Below are 20,490 nucleotides of genomic sequence, written 5' to 3'. Positions count from 1 at the left end.
TGAGAGCATTCTAGTAGTGTATATGAGAGCTTTCTAATAGTGTATATGAGAGCGTTCTAATAGTGTATATGAGAGCATTCTAGTAGTGTATATGAGAGCTTTCTAATAGTGTATATGAGAGCTTTGTAGTAGTGTATATGAGAGCTTTTTTATAGTGTATATGAAAGCTTTCTAGTAGTGTGTATGAAAGGTAAAGCTTTTCACCAGTTTATATGAACAGTTCTCACTACTTTGTATGAGAGCTTTTGAGTAGATTATATAAGAGGTCAATGTTTTCACTAGTTTATGTGAGAGCTTTTTACTAGTGTTTGTGTGAGGTTTTCAGTATTTTATATGGAAGAGTGTAATTTAATATGTGTATATGCAAGTTAATTCTGATTTATGTCCCTGGAGGCACCTCATAAAGATGTCTTCCAGTCATCAATGCACACATTCAGCGACACACAGGAGCTCTTTCAAGCTGGGCACCGTTTGATTCACAACACCTGTCCCATCAACCAGGAATCAGAATCAGAAGTCCTTTAATAATCCCATGGTAAAATTACTTTTGTTACATTGCTCCATATGTAATAGAGTGACTATAGGACCAGTTTGATATAAAACAATTTCATACAATATATTTAATAAGGGGGTCCCTGCGCCATCTCTTCATCAGTTTGGGGGTCCTTTGCCTGGAAAACGTTGAAGACCCCTGCTCTAACATGTATTTGGTTGTAATCTTGTTTGGATGTTTTTAAAAATGCAGCATTGCTCCTCAAATCTAGTTTTGTCCCTTTGGTTCAGTGGAGGAGGAAACTTTTCATTTGCTGATAAATAAGACAAATATATATTTCTAAGGTGTTTTGTGGATGACTCTTAAAAAGTAATCAGATACAAAACAACTCCCAATAGCCAGTGTATTTTCTCTTTAAACTATATGAAGTCACTTATTTTCATATTGAAATTATCATCCATGGAGTTTAAATCTAATTAGAAAAACACACTAAATTATATATACTAATTTCACAGGCAGAGGGAAACAATCAGGTGTGGAGCCCCTTCCAGAAGAATGCAACAGGTGTTGGATTCAGCAGCTGCAGTGTTAAAGTTAGTCAGGACTCCAGCACCACAAAGTTGATGCAATATATAAATCAGCTCGTCAAATATTGATTGGTATTAATAGTCTTATGTCGACACTGATCAAATTAAAGTTAATTATCTTAATTCCATAGTTCTATGTTCTGTTTATTTGTCTTGAAAAATTTTTTGGTTGTAATGAGAATTTCATTCGGACTATAGTTGGACAGTGCAAATCCAGGGTATGTCTATGATAATTTTTTTTCTACTCTGGCTGATATGTATCAGATATCAGATGTTGGTCAATATATTGGGTATCGTTTATTTAGAGCCCCCAAAAACGATATCGGAAACCCATATCACTTAATAAAAAGGGGCTTTTATACCGAGTTTGTTATGTTTGAAGGAGTGTAAAATTTAACTATAGGATTTTCTATCATGTAGATGCTTTTACATGCATATTTAAGTGCAAACAGCATATTTTAAAAGCTGCTTTCATCTTGTCACCCTCCCAAGAATGTCCTCAATTATGAGTAGTCCATTTAACATTTTTGTCCCGTTAATAACTTTTCTGAGAAGTAGATTCCTGCAACTATTAACCTATTAAATATCAGCAAAACCTAAACAATTATAATACAATATTTTTTAATGAATTCAGAGCTCCTTTTCCTTTTTTTACATGACATCTTTACTAATTCAACTCTCTTTTAATCCAGTTTTGTGAATCTGGACTGAAAGGGTAACAATTAGGTGTCTGTGTTTAAATCACCATGTAAAATGCGATAGAGGTTCTAAAAAAACACACAACCAAAATTTATAAATACAGACCCCATGAATGCATTATGCAAAGGCCACGTCATTTAAACTAGACTTTTTTAAACTTTTGGGATTCTTTGGTTTGTTTTTTGTTCAGGTACATAACGAGATCTGGATGAGAGGACAGTGGCAGGCATGCCCAAAGTCGGTTCTTGAGGGCTGCTCTCCTACAGGTTTTAGAGGTTTGTCTGCTTCAGCACAGCTGACTTCCATTGATAGCTTATGAACATTTTTTTTTTTTTTACTGCAATCATCAGAATCAGCTATGCTGAAGCTGAGAAACATTGAAAACCTGTAGGACAGCGTCCCTCGAGGACCAACGTTTGGCATGCCTGTATTAGGGTCTCTGGGGTCTCGTTACTTTTCCTGGTGTGAGTGAGCTTCCTGTCACAGAGAGGATCTTTGCTGGTGTCTGGGCCGACCCATGTTGATGCAAACCTGAGAACATTTTTCAATCAGGATGACTAGCATGAATACATGGAGGTGAAGGATCATCTCTCCTTGTTGATGGTTACCTATGATGGTATTCCAGCTGAAGACCTAAACCAGGAACAACCTTCTTGTTGAAATTTGTTTTCTTGTGAATCCCTTTTAATGTAGACTCTGTTATTGTTCCTGACAACCAGTCTGATCTCATGGAAATGGTCTCACCTGTGTGCAGTAGTCCTCCGTCTTTATCATCTGCCTGCCTGCTCTCCAGCACAACGTCTCTTCCAGTACCAATGCTCTCGGATTTCACTCATATACTCCTTGACCTCTTGGGTACAGTGTGCAAAGCCCACTGAATAAAACCCCTGCAGATCAATGCTGCCTCCACTTCATCCCTCATGTAAACAAATCAGTCATCAGTTGTCATCAACCAGCTCCTTCCTGATCAACCTGCTTTCTCCACTCAGACCAACCAGAAAGTTCAACTGATTTCCGTTCTCTGCTTCCAGATTCTTGTTGCTTTTTTTTTTTAAATAAAATGTAAAAACTCACTGATTCTCTGTGTGATTCTGCTGATAGGTCAAACAACTACAAAGCTATATGACAGGTAGTGAATAGCTACAGAATCCAAGTTACATCAAAGGAATACAATTTTTCAAGAACTACTGCAGATTTGTATCATACAAAAAAACTACAGAATTAAACACATTTTTGTAAATAACTAAAAAAGAAAGTTAAATATTGGGATTAGCTACTGGTTGTCTTAGCATTCAGGTAATTTAGCAAGTAAAATATAATTTTAGCAATCCTGCCTAAACAAGTTGATACCTATAATACAGCTTGCACTGTATGTCTAGAGTAAATGTAATAGTTAAAAATCATTCACATTTCAAATATTGAGGAAAATACTTAATTTCAAAACAGAAATTAAAAATAAATCTGCAAATTAATATTAGAAAAACCTCTTCTGAAAACGGCCACCTTCCCTAGAAGATAGTCTTATATATGGGATTTAATTTAATTTGTCTGACCTAAATCCAAATAAACTTTTTCATCCTTTAACACAAAGTGGTATTTTTCATTCTTTACATGGTATTGTTTGTTTTGGACCTCTTCCACTATATCAGTAGCATATGCATCATTAAGCATCAAATCTTTTCTTTAGGGAGTCAATTCCCTCATCATCTTCCTGCACCAATGTGAAAGCTTTCACATCTAAATCTGTTAGAGAATCAGAACATGCATTTTATACTAGCATCAGATCAACGGAAGTGAGGGGGAAAAGGGATGCATGTAGCTGAGCATTAATTAGTGCTGCCTGTCATCTCTAATCTCCATGGAGATGTGATCTGGGTGCCATTTACACCTTTGGTATATAATCAGGGAGGCAGCAGAGACCAGGAGGCCCAGCTGTGTTTGCCGCCACACCACTCCAAGCAGGCACTACTAGCTCTCTGCTGGTTCATATATAAATAGCAGCACAGCAGCAAAACATAAAAAGAAAAACTATTTTGTTAACATATGAAGAAAAAAACTGAAATGAGACCAAAGTATCTTCAACACCAGGGAAATAAAGCGGGTTTTATTTGAGGTTCTGCATAGAAACACATGCCTTCAAGGTATAACATCGCACACTCACTCCCACCTCTGACTGTTAAACTGGACCTTAAATTCACCACAGCCATCGTTCTCATCCGTACAGGCTGAATATAAACAGATGTACAGTGTGCTTGTCTGATAACATTGAATATATACATCAGGATATGCAGAAAATAAGATTAAAAAGGGTAATATTCAAAATAATAATCTCTCATTGTTGGTTAACAATTATATCATGATCCATAAACATACTTTACAGGTAATCGTCTATTATATTGTACTGTGCTACATACTTATAGCTGCTATTACAGACATCAGCTTCAGTGTAGAAATAGTTTAAAGACATAAATTAATTTCCCTTTTGCTTTATTAAACATAAGGCCACTATGGTAGAGCATGAGGAATACAATATAAATACATGTAAAGAAACCATTTTTTACTGCTTCTGGGTTCTGAGGCAGCAAAAGGCAAGCTGATTACATTACAGACATCTAAACTCCATTAATCACCATGAGGCACGAGCGGAACTGATGGTATTATACTGTATGTATTTTTACCAGCGAGTATTGAAAATCTACCAAATAATCTAATAGTCTGTATTTTGGTCCAGAGTCAACCAGTGATGATGCGTCAGCTGCGCTGAGCTAACATAGTAAACAGACAATACTGCTCCACAGATATTTTTTCTCCAGCTTCTGTCAAACTGCCCTAATTTACAAGCACTTACAAGTTACACGTTACATATGTAGATTTCTTTCTGTGATGTGCTAGATAAACACGTTTTACTAGAGTAAGAAGGCAGTGACACAGCAGAAGGCAAACAGTGAAAAAAAAGATAATCTACGCTTAAAGGTCTCTTAAACACACTTAGAGTTCGGATAAATGGTTTAGATTAACAGGTCGTTATGTATGTATGTGGAATTATATTAGGATTTCACTGATTTGTTTGATCTGTTGAATGAAGAGACAACATCCAACTTCAATGTCTTTCTAACAGCACCGACTGAGTTTGCCATTATTGTTGTTTTTCTTTTAATCTAAAAGGGTCCATGTTATTCAAACATGATTCAACACAGACATTAACCAATCCGTTTTCTATACAGCTTGTCCATCAGGGTAATGGGGGGTTGAAGTGTATCACCAGCAATCATTGGGCATTGGACGTTTGCAAAATAGGGAGCAAATTTGTGACATACTTTGACCTAACACACATATTTCCTCACTGTGGGAGGAAGCTGAAGTATGAAGTTCAATTATCCAGAGGGAATCATGATATTAGGTAAGGGGTCAAACTCAGGATCCCCTCGCTGTGCCACCATGCAAGAAGTATTTGGGCTTGTGTTTTTTTTTGGAATATCCGCCTCCATCTGTTGATCCTACGTGAAACCCTAGGCAGGGCAGTTGATCATTGGAAGACTCACCTTGAGATATCATAGGAATCTTCTAGCCAGATTGGGCAAACTGTTTAATCTTTTCCTCATCTGACCAAAAACTGCCATCAGGTTGAATGCTTGTTTTATGATCATATTACAGTATGAATCCATGGCTTTTTCCAGTTTCTAGGTCACAAGGATACTGTTAAGCCTTGATCTTTACTGCTTGAGTGCTGTTAATAAATATCCTTACAAGTTATGTGCTGTCAGCTTAGTGTTCCAGCAATGCAATAACCCAAAACTGTTTTCGGGATGGATAAAACAGGCTAAGACTGAGCTTTGGAGATTCTCTCTCCAAGCTCAACCTCAAGACTATACAAAAATGATGGATTCTGCTTTATAGCCAAAATATGTTTCAATAAGGTACCTGTTTAAATGAATCAACAATTCTGATAAGACGGGCAGTATCTGTTGTCCAAGTTAACCCTGAAGCTTTTTAATGGCGTCAGGAATAGTGGGTTTTCTCTGAAATGTTACAAAGACTATAAAAAAAAAAGTTCTGTTGGTGTGTGCATACAATTTGAGCTCCTTGTATAATTAATTCTTGTTGTTACACATTAATGAAGCTGAATGTTGTAGCATCAATACATCATGGAAAATGTACAGTTCAAATAAATCCTAAAATAAACTAAATTATTATGACATTATGTTCCCATGATAGTTATCTGTGCATCTGATTCTGTATAGGCTTTAATCCCAGGACTAGAAATGTAGGTTTAAAAAAGATGTAACAGACCATGTTTGGAATGTTGTTTGCTTGTTTCTTGCTTGTTTTTTGACCTATCAGGAGACCATGAGTTGATGTTGAATTCAAGTATATAAAAGTAAAAAATTGTTTAGAGTGTGATAAACTCCCCCTTTTAGAAATAAACCAAAATTAACAGAAAAAAGTGCTGACATAAACTTTGATGTATTCTATATCTTCTTTTAGTATTCTAAATCATCTCAAATTATCATCTTTAAAACATAGGTTTTTCTCTTTTGAGCTGAAAACAGGAAATTTGTCTCAAATATTCTATGACCCCACAGCAAAGAAGAAGATTGAGAAATGGCTTTTGGGCCTTTGAAAGGAACTATGATGCCCAGTATGTTGTAAGGCAGTGGCACGGGAAGGGGGGTGCTGCGGGGGCTGCAGCCTCCCTCGTCATAGCATCAGCCCCCCATGGTGGGGGGCTGTGGAGTAACATAATATTGTACTTAAAAACATGAAATTATTTATGTATTTATTTTTTAAAAGATTGTGTTTGATATGGGATTAAAATGATGGGCTGTGTATAAGATATAAACTAATGATTCATTATTTTAATATTTCATAAAAAACTAGGCTACTCCCCCGGAAGCTTCCGCCACCTCACATTCGTTTAGGCATGGCTAGCAATAGGCAGCAGAAACATATTTCTGACTATTTCGATGTAAGAAATGGTTTTAATTCCCCTATACTGCCGCATTTAGCGTTATTTATGTGCCTATTCGTCTTAGTCCTGTGGCTGAAGAAGTCTACGCTAGAATAAGGCTGCATATCACTAAATTTTATGTCTGTATTAAGCTATTTATTGATAAAATATGAAATTAGTTAAAATTTTTTTGTGTGTGTTTTTTGTTTCAGATATGAAATCATTCCCCATATCCATAGTCGAATGGACTTTCAAGACGTTCAATGCTCAGTTTAGGCTAAATTTAGGCCATGTTTCATTCAAGTATTCCTGATCCTGTTGATTGGGAGCTTTTGTTTGTTTTGAATGATTAAAAGAGAAGAAATAAAGTTTAAAATGTTCATGCTTTGTTCCGATGAATTTTAAATGGCAGTTTTTGGCGACAAATGTAGGCCTACAATATTATGTTAAAAACGTCAGCCACAGCCCTCAACATAATGACGTCATGTGTTTTCCAACCCAGCCATCAGCCCCCCTCGCTTGGAACAGCTTCCAGCGCGCCTGTTGTAAGGGTATCCTGGTGCATCTCTAGTACAATGTAAATCATGCAATACATGCAAAGTGCTTTGAAATCATCACTGCATATATCCACCCGTGGTCAGATATGTTACATGGTTCTTGGTATAGGTAAAAACAGAGAGGATTCATTTAGAAGTACAATAATTGGCTCTGCAGTTGATCTAAACAGCAGGGATCCAGCAAACACCGCAGCAGACGTCACGTCGCCTCCTCCTTATTCTAAGCAAGTCATCAGGTCAAAGTGGTGACCTCGGGCTGGGTATAGTTTCCAGCAGTACCAAGAATATCTTTACAGTCTTCTGTTGAGAAAAACAAAAGTAGACATGACACGAAAAAAGTTAGTTTCTGCTTTTTACAAAGGGCTTGGTTTTATTGTCTGTAAGTGCTAATGATCAAAAATGACTCAGGAGCCCAGAGTGGAGGCTGTGGGGATCAAACTGGGTACTTGCAAACTTCTCAGAGCACAAGGGCACTGCTCTAACCACTAGGCCAACACTCCCTCTGTATGTATTAATCTATGTAACTCATGATGTTAACCTTCTGAAATGAGTGTCAAAAAATATTTTTTTTTTCATATGTAAATTTTTTTAAATCAACCTCTATTGTCAGATCACTACTGCCTAAAGGACCTTAGTTAAAGCTTAAAGGATTTGATCTTTCACAAAACCTGATGAGTTGTCTCTGTTGGTAGATCGGTTTGCTACACTGAAAGGTACTCCAAAACGTTCTGAAAGTGTTTTTTCTGTGACTAAATTTAGTAGTTAAAACATAAACCTATGTGCAACTTATTTAAGTATCAGTTCATCACAGACAAACGAACATCTGAAGTTGACTAAAGTCTCTGCTTTGCATCTCTGTACTGTTAATGGAAATCTACAGTGGGAATTCAGTTCATTCAGAAGAGTCCCCCAGGAATATAAAGATTACTCTGATCCTCTGAAGCATTTCCTCTCCTTGAATACTACTTGAAGTTGCACTCTGTGCATGCATTTAGGAAGTGTTTGTTTTTATATGTACAGTATAAAATCATAACACTAAGTACTGAAAAGGCTTTCTGTGTTGACTACTTTCAAGTCCTCCATTTGTTTGTTTGTACCTCTGCAAGCATTCCATTTACTGTTGGCTATCTGAGAGCATCTTCAGATGTCCATCTGTCCTTATCTCTACTGCAAGTCATACGTCCTTAGAGAAATATAATCCATTCCTTCTACCCTGTAACTCTCTGGTATCAACCAGCATCCCAATCCCCCATGGGCACAGTACTGAAGAACAGATCCACTGGGTCATAATCTATTTACATCGAACCTGCTGAAAACAGTTGCAGCCACAGGAACATTCTTTTTTATTCTTGGAGAGAATTTAGAATTAGAAAAAAAATTACAAAAAACTTTCCTAATTTTTTCTGATATTGACGGTTAACATGTATCACCTGTAGTGGAAATGTTTAAAAATTCAATGGCAATAAACTGTATATTTTGCCAAACATAATTTACCAAAAACAGAATATAAGCTGAATTATCAACAAGTCATATAAAAACAAATCAGGCTAAGCGTAGCCTACTAGTTCAAAAACTGCATTTAAGCTTTTCAGCAGGGGGAAAATGTGAGAGAATAAAATGTTTTCCAGATAATGTTGGCTAATAAGACTTCACATGCATGTGAAACGACCCTGTAATATGACAGGATGTTATGCAGATGCTCATCAGATACAGGGCACTGGATTTAATTAACTCGCTCTTCTTTCCATCATACATTAGTTCTGAGCTGCTCTGGCTTTCATCAGCATTCTGTCATTTTTGTCTCTTTTTCAGAAACAGACCTGCATGAAAATTAATTGAGATGGCATCAATGTAAAAATGATTCAAACTGTTGAAATATGTTTTTTCAAATTTTTCGATAATTTTTCGATCAACCTTTTTATAGGAACATAACCGTTGTTCAACTTTATTACAGTGGAAATTAATGTCTATATAAGCTGTATCAACAGACTCTTACTGTCAGATAATAAATCAGATTCAACCTTTATGTTTTTGGCTGGTTAGGTTTACTATAATTATTTTCTACATTTTTCTTTTACTTTATTTATATTGGGAATTTTTTGTAACTGTTTTCCAGTTGGAACACTGTTCTAAGATCTACCAGGTCTCCCCTTTTTCCTCTAAATGCCATTTTTTTAAGTATATCAAAACAGTTCCATTTTAGTTGTATGACACAAAAGAAAGACCACGTTCCTAAGGATATTTGTCCTTGAGTTCATTTGCCAACTATAATCTCGTGTTTGAAGCTATCTTGTCAGTGGTGGCTTCTTCCTTGCTGAAGGGTGCTTCAGTCCATGCCATTATAAAAATTGTTTTTTTAAACCAGCTTCAGCTGTCATCTTAATGAGGTGTTTTGTTTTTTGTTCAGGGGTTGACTGATGCTTTTCACACAAAAACCCATATGTTTTTGGGACCAAGAACTAGTCTCTTTCCTAAACAGAAAGCTGGACATACCCATAGCAACGGCTCGTACATTTTGAATGGGTAGACATATAGCACTGCAGGTTCAAGAATCTGGAAATTTTACTCAAAGTTGAACCTGATGTAGAGAGGTCCACGGTGATCTTCAACATGTCTTGCTGATTTCCATGAAGTCATATAAACAAAAGCAACTGTATTGTACACAATCTTTTGACTTTGAAAAAAGTAGATTAAAAAAAGACAATTATTTTTCAACTCTACTTTAAAACAGGAGAAATTTAATCTCACAGGATAAAAAATGTTTATGTCAGGTATACAGAGATTCAACTCTATCTAGCAAAACTGATAGTATTTTCCGTCTGCCTGTTTCAACATGTCGCCAGCCTGCAGCTAACCACATTAATCAACACTCAGTGAGGGATGAAGCTTTCAAGAAATACATTCAAGTACATTGTCCATGTAATGGGCTATTGAAAAAAAAAACATGCAAACTCTCTCGGGCCCCATGCTGTAGTAAGTGCCTCGTTTATGAGGCCTGCTTTTGTTTCTCCAGTAGCAATAATGCTAATGACCTCTCAGAAAGACATGCATTTTAGCGAAGTGCAAAGAAAGCATTTTGTGGGTGTCTGGATATGTCTGTAAAAAAGGTGGAATCTTCGATTTAGATGTAAGGAATATTACTGGATCAAAGGCCTTCTTTTAAAGCAGCTTTGGGATACTTCAAAAATTGTAGACTTCATTCAAGCAGAGACACTTAAAAGTTCAAACAGAAAACACATACTTATAGTTTCTAATTTGATAGTATGTACAAATTTAAATACATAACAAGTGGAAAAAAATGTCCTGGATTTTGTTGTTAATAGCTTAAAATAATTCACTAAGATAGCAGACAACCCACAATTCCTCATTCGGTCACGTGACCCACTGAGGGATGCTGTGACGTCAGTTTAGTCAGGATGTAGTAATTTTACATAGCGAGTCAATATTTATTTACCTTTGTGATGGAGTTTTTATCCTTTAACGAGGACAAATACAAAGCAATCAGAGTCTTAATGATTTTATTAATGCTAAACGTTCTTTGATCTTACGCAGAGCCAGTAGAAGTCCATTATCTTTCAGAACAATTTCCTTATGATGCTGTGTTTTAATTAGTTTAAACCAGAGTCTAACTTTTGTATGAAGAGGGGATAACAGGATTGGGATTGGATCTCTGGTATCGGTTCGGTTGGCACTCAGTGTTGGAGCCATTTGTGAGGCGCTGGCGGTTCTGCATAGCAGACTGTGCAGCCCTGCTGTGCCTGGACAGGGAAGGCGGTCCTTTGGTAACACGATCGCAGTGAGCGGTCCAAGCACTGGGTCCTTTCTGCTGTCCAGGTGGGAAACATTGCCTTTCGGATGTGGTTTTTACCCGGTTCGACTCATGGCTCTGGGCCGGTGGAGTTTGAGCTGTGGGTCTTCGCTTCCGGTAACTGTAACTAAGGTTTGTTGTTTTATGAAATAAATATTTCATAAAAAATAAACAATGATTTGAAATAGCTTTATTGCCATCAGGCATTTTATGAAAGCTATACAACAGAGAAAACAAGCTCTTGCAACTTTTGTATATTAAATCCAACTAATGCTTAGAGAGGATGTTTGACTACACTGACATCACAGTCGGGGATTGCTAAAGGTGCACAGCATACTGTAAAATTCTCTCGATTTTTATTACTTGGAGCATTTTAAGCGCAATTTAGACCAACCACATAGAGAAAAGAAAGTTGAATCTACCATCACACATGATGAAACTGTTCTGGATGCACTCTTTAACATTTGACCTTTAAGATATGTTGCATACTGCAACACATTGCCCTACAACAACTGCAAATTAACTAGGGCAAACCAATGTTTTAGCTTTATCAAAAAAGTTCCCATATATCCCTTTTCCACTGGTCAAGAAACCCATTTAAAGCCAGGAAAAATCTTTTTTTTAGTGTAAGTGGGAACAGCTCACTAACCCGTGCCAACCGGCATCAAACAATTGCCAAAAAAGCTGGGTTAAAATCGCCTTGAAATAGCTTAGCTCCAATAGGCATACAGTGGAAATATCAGACCTAATAATTTACTTGACACCATTGAACACAATGTACGTACGAGAAAGCATGCCATTTGCGTCCAATCTAAAAAGCCTAAACAGCTCTGTTCACATTCGATAAACATGGCGCAGCACTGGTGAGAAAGATTTGTATGGATAAAGAACAAAATAATAAAACACACTTACAAGACCCTGGCTTCTCTCCATAGTACTCTCCATTGTTTACTTACCTGATTCCTGTCCCACTGGGGACATCATCAGTGCTAACCAAGCATGATGGCACCAACAGACAAGCACCAGTGGGAGGACAGAGGACGCACAGCTTGCCAGCAAGGGGACACACCCAGCTTTTTATGGCCAATGTGAAGGAAGCCAAATTTTAAGTGTTACGGGGTCGACCCATGTTTGAAATATCTGTGTTAACCCGTTAATTTAAGTGGGAAAGAGGTTATATTTAAGTATAATCTTCATTTATTTAAATCTGGGAAGAAGGTTTTTTTTTAAAAAAGTGATTGAATTAAAACAGTATTCAGATTAGGCAAAAAGTTAAGGAAATTTGCCAATTTATATCTTGTTTAACCCCCTTTGGCTAAAATGAGCCTCTTCCTGTAGCTTTTTACCAGGTCCTGCTGAAGCAATTCCCCCTTCCAGTCCCAAATAACTAATAACTAGGTTTTTAGACTCATTTTTATGAAGAACATTTCAAGAAATCTTGGTCTTTGTCTACGTTTTTGCTTCGCTAGTGTTTTTCTGGGAGAGAGAATGTTACATCCAAGGATTAAATTTAAACTTGGACAGTCTGTATCTCATTGTAAAGTTATATGAATTCAAATGAGCAACAGACCTCTCTGTTGTAGGTCCACTACAGCAAGCTTCTTAGATGGCACATATTTTGAGTTTTTTTGAATGTCAACCATTGGTGGGCTGTGCTTTATACAGTGGAGTAATTGATCAAATATCTTTTAAGTTTCTTCATGAATCCCTTTGCAGACAGATAAGCTGCAACTATAATCTTTTTTCGTGATTTAGTCAGGAAACTATTTTGATCTCACCATTTTGCCACACTCCCATCAACAGTGAGGATTAAAACAAAATAACAACACATCCTTTTTTTTTCTCTGCATTACTGTGTCTATCATATGATTTCTACTTTCATTTCTGCAATGCACAGACCTTGTTCACATCAAACACAAGGCAGGTTTTGGTCTGCTGTTATAGATGTCTCAAATCAGCAGTGTCTCATGAGACACATTATTTTTAGTCAGCACACACAGATAGATGATGCAATTAGTGCTCCAAAGCTCTTTCATTGATTTTCCATTGATCTGAATGGTAAAAACATGACGCAGAGCTGCAAGAGCAAGGAAGCACACACTGATGACAGTTTGCTGTTTCTGAATGAAACGATTTCTTCTTGGTTTAAATTAAGCTTAGTTTCCGTTTAAAGTTAAGATCAGACACAGTAATGAGACAGACTTTGTAAAACTGGTTACAAATGCAAGCCACTAAAGACCTTGAATTTTCCTTTATGTCTTTGTTTATAACTGATGCAGTAAAGGACTCAAAGGGATTTTTATGTTCTTTGTGTGCAAGCTGTTGGCAACATACATACAATTTATGTCATGCACCCGCATTAGTTTTCTAAAAATGCATTGTTTCCAGTTTTATATCTGCTTGTGGCTTCTCTACTGCTTTCAGTCATCATCTAAAACACAGTCATTAAAAATCAGAATTTTATGCCCATAAAACAGGTACAAGAACCTGCTGGATCATTAGTCTAGTACAGGGGTAACCAATTCAAAATCAGTAGGGTCCGAATAAAGAAAATCATCAACCAGTAAATATCTGGAGACATTTTTAATGAGCTGTTACATTAAACAGAATTTAACACTGAAATAAAATGAGGTGTTTATGCATCCGTGTTATACAATGAATTTTTAAATAAAAAAATTGAAAACAAAAATAGAACATTTCAAAATCAGTGTTTTTTGAGGTAGAGAACAACAATGTTTCGGTTTGGTATAAAGAAAATTTCCTGATTCCCATATTTTATAAAACACCTGAACTGACCGTTTGTTTTCTTGTTTCTGCCTTAATGTTGGCAGTGGGCTTTATGCTGCCCTGCAAGGCTTTAAAACTGGGTTTGAATGGAGACAAAGCCATTCTCAAGCACATATCAAGGTGCTCATTTTGAGCCTGGATCCATATTTATTTTTGACTATGTTCATGGTGGAAAATCCTGCTTTACAGCAGCAGGTTGACCCAAACATACTCAAAATGTTCAGGGTCCGCTCCGGCCTGACCAGGTCAAGATCCGCTATTGCAATAGCACCAAACAGGGAAAAGAACGCCAAGAAGATCCGGTTAGTCAAATTAGAATATAGTCACAACAGATAGGTAACTACAAATTAGTGCATAATTCTTAAATATTTATAAAACTAACACCGTTTATTTAAAAGATTGGATGCAAACTATTGGTACTTCAACAGACCAGGAAGCAGATTTCTCATCTCCAGCAGAAATGGCACATATGCTGGATGCTGATGCGTTTTGTAATATGTCATATTAAGTTAATTGTTCATTTCTGCACGTTTTGCACCTACGAATTTAATGATAATATCGCGCATGCTCTAATCAAGCTCCGAGGATAAGTCGAAGCGCAGCAATACAGGTGGAACAGCGGAGGCTGTAGGCTTCGCTTTGCTCAGGGGGTCTGGAGCGCTGCGGGGTGGAGCAGTGACGGAGGATTTCGGGGTAACGGGAGAAGCGGCGCAAGTGAAGTTAGATACTGTTGTCAGACAACATGTGGTAATTTATAAATGTTTTAAATAAGGTTGGGTCCGGATTAGCAAGCAGGTGGGTCCGGATCCACTAATCTGTGACCTATGGTCTAGTACATCATCCATCCATCCATCCATCCATCCATCCATCCATCCATCCATCCATCCATCCATCCATCCATCCATCCATCCATCCATCCATCCATCTCTACACATTGCTCACTTCATACATGTCAACACACCAATTCCCAGCCTATACTTCAATTCCATCCATCCATCCAGATGCATGCTCATTTATAATTAGAAATAAACTCAATGGTTAAATAATAATAACTTAAAAAAACAAATACAACATGGATTTGAACATTTTAGAGCCCCACTGTAAATATATAGTCCTAAGTTCCATTTAACAGGAATAAACTGAGTCAAATAAAACAGTCTAGACTAAATGTATGGATCTGAAATGGTTTAATAAGGATTAGACTGATATTAAACTTGTAACCAAAATGAAATAGATTGAATTGAACTGAAATGAATTAAAACAAACTGAATCCAACTAAATAGAGCCAAACTAAACAGAGAAAGTATAACAAATGAAATAAAAGTGAATATGTAACTCACCAACATGGATGTTGAGATCCCCAGATGTTAAGAGGAAGCAGGTGCCCTCCTTATTCTTGCCGCGTCCTCTGGAGCACCGCATGGACCACTTTTCACTGGGGGACAGCGGCTGGGTAAGACTGCAGCCCTCCTCATCTGAAAGGGCAACATTTGCATCCCCGTTCTGTTTGGAGTCTGACAAGAAGACAAAAGTTCAACAGAAATAGCATAACATAGGCAGCAAAGCTTTTACAGAGGGATCTCCAAAGACACAGACAAAGAGGTATGTTGCATTGCTGTCTTTATGACTAAGCTTATAGCATTTGTCAGACCAAATCCACGAATATAAAAGTCAAAAACAATTGGTACTCTAGTATTACTAAGCTGTAGAAGATCTGAGTAATCAATATAAATGTTGCACTCCATTCAAGAGGAAAATAATCATTAAAAACTAAGAAATTATAGTTAAAACATCATTTATATGTTTATAAACAATGACATCACCCAATTAAAAACAAGTTAAGCAAATGAAAGAGAAATAAAGGGTATTTGTTTCCAGCTGATGAATTAGCCTTTTCTAAATTAAATGTATAAAAATATCTTTACATATCTAATAAAAATCAATTTCCAAATGAATCCTGTTTCAATATTTGTATGTACCGTTATGTACTAGGCAGATTTTCTTTTTTTATTTTTTTGTTATTTTTTGGGGGTATTATCTCAAATAGCCTATTTGTTTTTTCTCAAATAGATACAATTTCAACCTAAGTGAGACTTTAAAAGCAATGTCAAGGATTTTTTTCGAAGAATATCTGTTAGAGGTTTATAACTAGTTATGTGTGCTGGCAGTAGATAACTCTTTTCATCTTAATGTAAAAAAAAATTAAGACTATTTGAGCTTGAAACTTGTGGCTAGGATAGGCCACCTTTGACTGTCTTAAAACCCCTTTGTATTCAAATTTTATAGTTGTTTATATTAAAGCTGTTTTGATAACTGAAACCCTTATCATTGTTGTATTTGGTGTTTATTTAAATTGGAGCAGATACTAACTCTAATGTGAAATAGAGGGGAGCTAAAAATGATTATCCTGGGTTACATATGAGCTGAGAACATTCTGCTATAATAACCAGGGCTTTTGCTCTATCAAAACTGGCTTACTCTGTTTATGTACAAGTATATACTGCTATGTTGATTAGAATGTGGGCAAAAAAAAAACCTAAATCTAATTTCTTGTTTGTAAACACAAACCTGGCCATTCAAGTGGAAATTAAACAGTTAAACAAACTAACTTAGTTCATGAGATTGTCTCTTAACTATGAAAATTACGTGACAAACATAGGGGCTGCAGGGTGGCTCAGATTGTAGCACTGTTGCCTTGCAACAACAAGGTTTCAGGTAATGTCGTATGGACTTTGCATGTTCCCCTCATGCATGCGTGGGTACTCCGGCTTCCTCCCACAGTCCAAAAACATAACTATTAGGTTAATTGGCATCTCTATATTCTCCTTAGGTGTGAGTGTGTGTGTATGGTTGTACGTCTCTGTGTTGAGCATCATACCTTTCCATCATATCAAATTTCTTAAGTGTTTTACAATTGAGAGGTATCTCCAGGTATTCAACCACAGAGCGAACCAACCTTGAGTACCACATTGGGTGCTGCAACATGGCATCGCCCATGCCATAAATTAATAAAACAATGCTTCATTTTTTTCTTGTACATTTATATTTTTCACGTGTCATATAATTATTTATAATAGTAAGACACAATCTCGTAAATTTAGCTAGTTTGGCTCATCGTTTTATTTCCACTTTAATATTGATTCTGCTTCTGTATAAAGAGTTGCTATTGAAAGTTACCATCTGATATGGATTTTTAAGAGGTGAGGCACTATATTAAATTATTGCAGAGGGTATTCTATATACAAGGGCTATCATATCCTCTGTCCTGTCTGATTACTGATTAGAGATCAAATTTTGAACATTGACCCTCTAAGACTAGTAATATCATGTACAGCTGCAAGATGTCAAGAAAAGAAGTAATATGCAAGAATATTGGCAATTGTCATAATAACATAAAATGAAACAAATTAAAATTTGTTCATATCTTTCTTTGAGATAAAAAGCAGACTATCAGGATAAAGAAAGAAAATAAGGGCTTATCAAAAAAGTATGTACCGGGTTACTTTAGGACAGTCTTGGTTTTAGTTTCTTCTTACAACTTTTAACAATTATATTACAGGCATAGAAAGCTTGAACGTACAAAAATATTTTCTCAACAGGTTTAGCAGTTCATTTATTTGTGATATGCTTAATGTTACAGCAAATGATTACATATTGCTCAGTCCTAACGCCAGAGTTACCAACTGCAAACAAGATGTTTAGATAGTTTGCAGTTTGTAACTATCTGTTCTTTTGATAATGTAAAGATTACAGAACACGCTATTTTGGTTGAGCCATCCCTTTAACAAGACATTTTTACCTTACCTGAGCGGTTCCTGCTGCTGCTCTCTTCAGCTGCCAGTGGACACGTGTCACTCTGAGTGCTGTCTATGTGTGAGTTTGTTTCTGATTTCATAAATGAGGCCGAGTCGGTTGGCGCATCTGGATTTTGGGTGTGCTTCTTTTTCTTTTTTGGCAGTTTTTGCTTCGCCATAGCCAGAGAGTAGTACATTCCAAAATTGTTGACAATCACGGGAACAGGCATAGCGATAGTCAGCACGCCAGCCAGCGCACACAGTGCCCCCACCATCATACCCAGCCAGGTCTTTGGAACCATGTCCCCGTAGCCCAGTGTCGTCATTGTAACCACTGCCCACCAGAAGCTGATGGGGATGTTTTTGAAGTCGTTTTCAATCCTGGGGTTGTAGATGACTCCGATGCGCTCGGCGTAGTAAATCATTGTGGCAAAGATGAGTACTCCCAGCGCCAAGAATATAACAAGCAGGAGGAATTCGTTAACACTGGCTCTTAGCGTGTGACCCAGGACACGCAGTCCTACAAAGTGACGTGTGAGCTTAAAGATCCGTAAAATCCTCACAAAGCGCACCACTCGGAGAAAACCGAGCACGTTACTGGCTGCTTTGGATGACAAACCTCTCAAACTCATCTCAAGGTAGAACGGCAGAATGGCCACAAAGTCAATGATGTTGAGTGTGTTTTTGATGAAGGCCAGTTTGATCGGGCAGCAGATGATTCGAACCAGGAATTCAAAGGTAAACCACACCACACATGCTCCTTCCACCATAACAAGTTTTGGGTTTGTGACATTCTCAGTCCTATTCTCCACCTTTGTGATTTTTCCATCGGTAACTAGCACAGTAAAGTTTTCCTCTACGTCAAAGGCTTGATGGGTCTCCAAGCAGAAGGTAGTGATAGACAACAGGATGAAGAAGAGAGAGATGATTGCCACTCCCTGTTTGAGACAGATAATCGGTATTAAAAACTCAGGTTTTCATATTTATTTTATATTGAAACAGTTAATGACAGACAATGAAATATCAATAATTCAATAAAAGTGGTATGCTTTAACATATCTGTTCAGAAAACAACTTCTTATTTAAAAGTGACTGACAGAATAATAATACAATTGTTTATTTGACTTTAACACTTTTGTTTCATAACTGTGACAGGAATGTTCTAAGCGACCCTCTCTGGGAAGGTTATTTGTGATACCATATGTTTTCTATCTGAAGGAGTTGGATTCAATAGCACTCTGAAAGAACATCAAAAATTTGGATATGTTTTAAAACCTATCCTGCTTTTATCTCTCTGCTTTTGTCTTTCTTTGTCCCTGAATTGTTTTTTGCTCCTTATTTTTCATTCAGTGAAGTTTCACAAAAGGCCATGAGACCGATTACCCACAGGTAGAAATAAGATTATATACTACATACAAATGTGCACATGCAAATTTTCTCAGGTTTTTTCAAGCCTATCACATAAATAAGGTGAACATTTGTCTTAGAAATAAAATACCAAGGGGGCATTAATACTTTCCCAAGGGTAAGATAGGTAGCACCCACATGTTCCATAATAATACCTAAGCTGTCGGTGTCTGTAAATGCTGGGAGCTTTATCATAAATGAGTTCAATTTGTGGCAGCAGCATCTGGCCGTGGCACTTCTGGTGGCAGCTGAAGAATAGTGGCACTTCCAGAGGTTCTCTCACTGGAATGCAACTCAAAAAGGTGCCACGGCTGTTGCCACACACCTGTTAGTCTAAAATTACTTCCAAAAAAAACATACTTTATTTATATTATGTATAATAAAAGCTTATGGAAGTTTTGCCAGACACCTGCCACAAGGTGTCAAAATGCTGTATATGACGTGCTGAAAGGATGGCAAAGACTCCCTGCACAATCAGTCATTTTATTATACAGTGTGAGAGCTTATTGTGAGTTGTTAAAGAAAAAAAATCACTTTAAAACATGGTGGTAGTCTGTAGAATTCCCTGGCCACAAAGATACAATAGGATGTCAAAAGATGCCATGGTAGACAGAAGCCCCATTTACACTAGCATTTTGAAACCGTGCCGATATCGGTCCGAGCACAGTAACTGAGAGAACTGTTGAGTTTAAATAGCACGCAAGGTTGAACCGGACCGTGCCAGGCACGACTGAACCACACTATCCTGGTACTATTTCATCAGTAGGGCTCAGGGTGGTTCAGTTCTAGCTTGGTTCTCAGATAACAAATCCAAGCTCAGCACAGATTGGTTTTCAGTGGGTAGTGTAAATGGGGCTACTCCCTGCAGTTACATTGGCTGGCATAACTTTATTAGCGCAGCCATCGTAATCACCGATTCAATTCTGCATGGATTCATTTTTTATTCTCTTGTCCATATTAAGTACTCTGAGAAATGTAACTCTACCCTCAAAAGTCATTTTTTTGGCACCAGTCTGTTTCAGCGCGGCTGTATTTTAAAAAGTCAAAATAGACTGCCGTGGCAGGACATGTAACTCAGCGGCAGGCTGTCTGGCACCCACTAGGATGCCTTGGCAGGAAAATGGAAATCAGCGGCAGGCTGTCTGGGACCCACTACGATACCTTGGCAGGACATGGAAATCAGCGGCAGACTGTCTGGTACCCACTACGATACCTTGGCAGGACATGGAAATCAGCGGCAGANACTACGATACCTTGGCAGGACATGGAAATCAGCGGCAGACTGTCTGGTACCCACTACGATACCTTGGCAGGACATGGAAATCAGCGGCAGACTGTTTGGCACCCACTATGATACCTTGGCAGGACATGGAAATCAGCGGCAGACTGTTTGGCACCCACTATGATACC

The 20,490-nt window shown here is 37.4% G+C and overlaps 1 protein-coding gene across 1 annotated transcript in view; it reads right to left on the bottom strand.

Annotated features, from left to right (window-relative positions):
* Window positions 1-7,278: 7,278 nt before the first annotated feature.
* Window positions 7,279-20,490, bottom strand: part of kcnc4 (potassium channel, voltage gated Shaw related subfamily C, member 4) — a 28,692-nt gene continuing 15,480 nt past the window's right edge. Inside the window, exons 3-5 of the mRNA XM_015379090.1 lie at window positions 17,684-18,611; window positions 15,220-15,393; window positions 7,279-7,584 (exon numbers count right to left, since the gene is read on the bottom strand). Of these exons, the coding sequence (XP_015234576.1) occupies window positions 7,517-7,584; window positions 15,220-15,393; window positions 17,684-18,611 (1,170 nt within the window). The 3' untranslated portion in view covers window positions 7,279-7,516. The remainder of the gene's footprint in view (window positions 7,585-15,219; window positions 15,394-17,683; window positions 18,612-20,490) is intronic.

The sequence above is a fragment of the Cyprinodon variegatus genome, unplaced genomic scaffold, assembly GCF_000732505.1.
Source record: "Cyprinodon variegatus isolate N-32 unplaced genomic scaffold, C_variegatus-1.0 Scaffold185, whole genome shotgun sequence".
NCBI lineage: Eukaryota > Metazoa > Chordata > Actinopteri > Cyprinodontiformes > Cyprinodontidae > Cyprinodon > Cyprinodon variegatus.
This window is presented reverse-complemented; position numbering and strand designations above follow the sequence as displayed.